The sequence below is a fragment of the Pundamilia nyererei genome, unplaced genomic scaffold (assembly GCF_000239375.1).
Source record: "Pundamilia nyererei isolate P.nyererei 1_Seehausen unplaced genomic scaffold, PunNye1.0 scaffold00001, whole genome shotgun sequence".
NCBI classification, from domain to species: Eukaryota; Metazoa; Chordata; class Actinopteri; order Cichliformes; family Cichlidae; genus Pundamilia; species Pundamilia nyererei.
The window spans coordinates 7989004-7993599 of NW_005187402.1; the positions used below are offsets into that span (position 1 = coordinate 7989004).

General features: G+C 37.7%; 2 protein-coding genes across 4 annotated transcripts in view; one reads left to right on the forward strand and one right to left on the reverse strand.

Annotated features, from left to right (window-relative positions):
• The first annotated feature begins 1130 nt into the window (after positions 1-1130).
• On the forward strand, positions 1131-2799 carry higd2a (HIG1 hypoxia inducible domain family, member 2A). The gene is made up of 2 exons (XM_005719665.1): positions 1131-1346; positions 2245-2799. The coding sequence occupies exons 1-2, from the start codon at positions 1160-1162 to the stop codon at positions 2409-2411; spliced, it is 354 nt and encodes a 117-aa protein (XP_005719722.1). The 5' UTR covers positions 1131-1159; the 3' UTR covers positions 2412-2799.
• A 700-nt stretch (positions 2800-3499) lies between these two features.
• The window catches only part of cltb (clathrin, light chain B), a 4509-nt gene continuing 3412 nt past the window's right edge, over positions 3500-4596 (reverse strand). For all 3 annotated transcript variants that reach the window (XM_005719666.1, XM_005719669.1, XM_005719668.2), the window contains one exon: positions 3500-4564. In XM_005719666.1, the coding sequence (XP_005719723.1) occupies positions 4393-4564 (172 nt within the window). In that variant the 3' untranslated portion in view covers positions 3500-4392. The remainder of the gene's footprint in view (positions 4565-4596) is intronic.

The window sequence follows — 4596 nt, forward strand, 5'->3', positions numbered from 1 at the left end:
TTTTTTTTTTTTTTTTTTTTTTTTTTTTTTTTTTTTTTTTTTCCACTAGATTTTGATTTTTTTTATTCCTCTTTGGGCTCAAGCTTCCTGACTGCATGATTTCTTAGGCAGACATTAAAGTATTTCATTCTACTGGTAAGTGCTTCACTGAGGGGGGGAAAAGTGATTTCATGTTTGAGAATCAGTGAAGGTTGTACAATACTGCCACTCAGTGGTAAGAGTGGGGTTTATTTTGTGAAAAATTGAGAGCTATGTGAAAATCCCAATATACCGCGTAGCTTTCCTCCCTATAGCAAACAATTTGTGATTAAAATAAAATGTGGCACCTGAAGATTCGTTTAGATTTAATGTGTAGCTGTTTCATTGATGTATTGTACAGCACATAAGGAATGTGCCACTGGAAAGTGAAACCTCACATTCAGGAAAATTAGAACGTCCAGCAGTTGCTACAAATATTTATTAGGCCACCTTTTTTTTTTTTTTTTTTTTTTTTTTTAATATGGGATTCAATTTCAAGTAATTACAAGTCATGACATTTTTATTATCAAAATGGAACCATCCTGCTGTGTATATAGAACCTCAATCTTGATTGTGGTAAGTATCCAGTTACATCACTGGACAGTAAATGACCTAATTTGAATTTAACATCCGCTGAACTTTATTCTAAAACAAATCTGACTTTTTAATTTCTGTTAAAGTTAAAAACTGCACATTTAACACACCTGCAAAAAGGTGGGGGGGAGAGTTTAGCTTTGAGTTGAAAGTTGTGCATTGAGAAGCTGCAATAAAGTGTACTCTAAAGTAAAAAGAAAAAGCACTTACTGCGCACAATCACATATTGGATCATAATATTGCAGACATATCATAATATTGCTGCGGCTGGGTATGATTTTAAATACTTGTATACTAAAATACTTGAATATCTGCACTAAGAGGCCGTGGTCAGTGTTTAGTCTAATTTATATTTCTGAAGTGAAAGATTGATGAATTTGTCCAAGGCATTCCTCTCTAACCAAGGTTTCCAGCAGGTAACCAGCATTCACATTCTTTTTTTATTTTTATTTATTTAAAATATTTGGACCTTTATTGTGAAGCCGTGGAAAAATTTAACCGGAAATGTAGTTCTTGAGATTTCCTGGTTGTCATACCCAAGGTAAGCATGGCGGCAGCAGCAACACCCGGAGTTGCAGAGCAAACACCCGGAGCAGCTCCGCAGAGAGCTGTGCCGTTTGATTTATCCCAGGCTCCAAACATCGAAGGCTTCAACCCTTTGCCTAAAGTCAAAGATGAGACTTTCAAGGAAAAGTTTGCGAGGAAAACCAAGGAGAACCCATTCGTCCCGATAGGTGAGTTACACAAGCGGAGAAAAGCGCTGCACCGTAAAGTCACAACTGCGGTCTGCTATGTCCTCTACTTCACACAACTATGTTAGCGCTTAAATATAAAACATAAAGGCTTGGTTGAGTGGTGGGCACGATATCAGCTGATAACACAGCAGAGGTGTGTGGCTAGATCAACGTAACCTATGACATATTTCCCAACGATCTGCTTTCGGTACCGGAAATATTCCCGGAGCTGCTCCTCCAGCTGTGCGGCAGCGTCCTCTCAACCCCCGGAGGTCATTGTGGTCATTCTTCATATATTTTGTAACTCGTGGTCTGCACAATAAAACCTTCAATACATCAAAGCGTATTAAAAGCAGTTTTAAGTGGATAATGTAAAACCGGACAAACATGTTTGGGATATAATTGGACTGTATCTCACGTTCTTGTTCATCTGTCAACAGTTATTTACGCAATTCTGTATCTGATATACTACTTACTGTTGCTTCACGAGTGCTTTATTAAAATAGCCTGTGCTGTTTTCTTTCATCGTTACTCCCAAAATCATACATATAGTCCATTGATGCCTATGATATTATTGCTGATTCTTGTTTTGTGTTGCCTGAAGCGTTTAAGATTCTAATTTAGAAGCTGTTTACGCTGAGGTCATCTGTTGTTGACATCTGTAGCAATAATGCTGTCGTTAGAAATGAACAGTCTCCTTTTATTTTACCGTTGACTGCAGCCACCCTGATAACTAAAAAGTATCTGTGCCAAAGGAAAGTGCAGCTTTTATATCTCCATCACCCCATTCTACTTGATATTAGTTACACTATTCAGCCATGAGTTTTTCCTTGTCTGTGGATCCAGTTAACTGTCCTAATAAACTGGGTTTATAAGCTATAATTTCTTTATTTTCCAGGTTGTTTGGGAACAGCGGGAGCGCTGATTTATGGTCTCCGTGCCTTCCATCAAGGGAAAACCAGACAGTCCCAGCTCTTGATGAGGGGACGCATCTTTGCTCAAGGCTTCACTGTTGTTGCCATTATTGTTGGTGTTTTTGCCACGGCTCTGAAACCCAAGCAGTGAAATGGATCGATCCCACATCTCTGCCATTGTCCATTCAGTGTGTGGAATCGCAGCAGACTCTGGACTTCTTTAAATGAACTGAATAATGTATTGGGTCTTTAACATTCTTCAGACACATATGTAAATGTCAGCATTATTTATTGCTGTTTAAAAACTGTGAATCACTCACAAAAAATGATTATTTTCTCTTCTTGCTGACAGTGTGGAACAGCAAGGTTGAATCGGCTTGTTACCAGTAAGCAGGCTGGACTTCTTTAACACTACTAAAATTGTGTTGAAGCAAATTGCTGATAAATGTAAATTGTTTTCTTGCTGATTTGGTGAGCTCGGCTTCAAATGTATCCCCCATACTGTTGTTATTATATTCTAATAAAATGTCACATTTGAACCTGGTGTCATATTTAAGATAAAGCACCATATCTTGTGTTTGAGTGTGGAAATTCGTTGTTAATGACTTGAGTTAGGCCCAAGTCCACCTTAAAACACTCAACAGAATAAAATCCTCCTAAGAAGACCTTCAGGTGTTATGTGTAGTGTAATAGTGTAAATTATACACTTTATAAAGTCACCTCTCAGAATTGTGCTAGCCAAGTTAAGCATGATATGTATAAAAAATTATGCTTAAAGGATTTAAAATATCTGTAAATAACCAAAACGTGGTCATAATATTAGCACTGACTTTAGAGCTACCTTAATTATTTGTCGCACATATGGTGCTGGAAACATTCCTCAGAGACTAGAGCAGGTGTGGTCTTCTGATCTGCATTCAGAGATGCTCTTCTGCATACCTTGGTTGTACCAAACAGTTATTCAGGTTACTGTTGCCTTCCAATCAGCTTGAACTACTCTGGTCATCCTCTGTAAACCTCAGAGTTGTTTTTGTGGGGAAATCTCAGTAGATCAGCAGTTTCTGAAATACCCAGAGCAGCCACTCCAGCACTAACAACCATGCCACATTCAAAGTCACTTAAATCACCTTTCTTCTCCATTCTGATGCTCTGTTTGAACCACCTATCAAAGTTGCTTGTATGTCAAAATACAAGGGCATAAGTAAGCAATTATCACAGCTAAGAATTGAAGACAAATCGTTTGAAGTGATCATACTACACTGTTTTTATTTTCCAGTTCCCTTTTAACATTCACTTTTTCACTATTCCTTAAATCCAAATAGGCAGCATGTGAAACAGTGTGAAGACATCGCTGTTGTAAATGACCCCCTGCATCATTTCTTTAAAAAAAAAAAAATTAAAATTTGTTGGCGTAACAGAAAATGGTATAATATAGCAAAATAAGAAACAAGCCGTAAAATGTGTGAACTCTGAAAATTTCAATGAAATCTTTGGTTGTAGTTCAATGTTTCTTAATTTAGCTGAAATCTTGCCAAATTGAAGAGAAATTCATCCAGCTAAGTGCTCAAATTGTAGAAAGAGGTTGATCAAAAAAGGCCACGAGCTTGGGTATGTTATAGTGAAAAATATGCTAACTTAAAAACAGTAATTAGGGATATAATATAATACAGTGAACATTAATGTGCTTCGGTTAATGGTTTATAGTTGATGAGGCAAAACTGGTTACAATCTAATCTGTAACAGTGCTTAATCGCTAAGTGTTTGACCGTAATGCTAATTTATAAATTCAACTAAAAATGTGCATCCAAAATATCAGGAAGGCATGCAATAAAGTTGACCTAGTAACAATTTATAAGTTAAAGGAGAAAGGGAAATTACTGAATTTACAGTAACAATATTTTCTTAATATAGCAGTGATGAAGCTGACCAACTAAAGGATGTTGTAACAGTAATCCCTCCTCTCACAGGTTTAAGTATATTATTTGACTCTTAACAGGCATCGTTAAAGGCAGGAAGTGTTTAAAGGTTATAAACATACCAGGGTGTTTTTCGTACACAAAAGGGAATACAAATCCTTCTGATGCAAAGTGAGATTAAAAGGCAATGTTTCTAGCTCCCCCCAGCGACATGCTCTAGCGAACTAGAGGTGTCTGTTTGAGAGAGATCAGCACAGAGCGCATTCGGGAAACATCCTTCGCCTGCTTGTTGGTTTTTGGATTGAAGTCACAGAGACGAGCTACTCTCTCCCATTCAGACCCGGGGCTGTTGCTGTCCGTCTCTGCCAGGAAAGCCTCCTCAGATGCTCTGTGGATGTGAAGGGAAGCACAGAAAGGTGT

Coding starts and splice junctions, on each gene's coding strand:
- higd2a (XM_005719665.1), top strand. CDS start 1,160: ATGGCGGCAGCAGCAACACCCGGAGTTGCAGAGCAAACACCCGGAGCA. Junction 1,347..2,244: donor GAACCCATTCGTCCCGATAG/GTGAGTTACACA, acceptor TTTATTTTCCAG/GTTGTTTGGGAACAGCGGGA.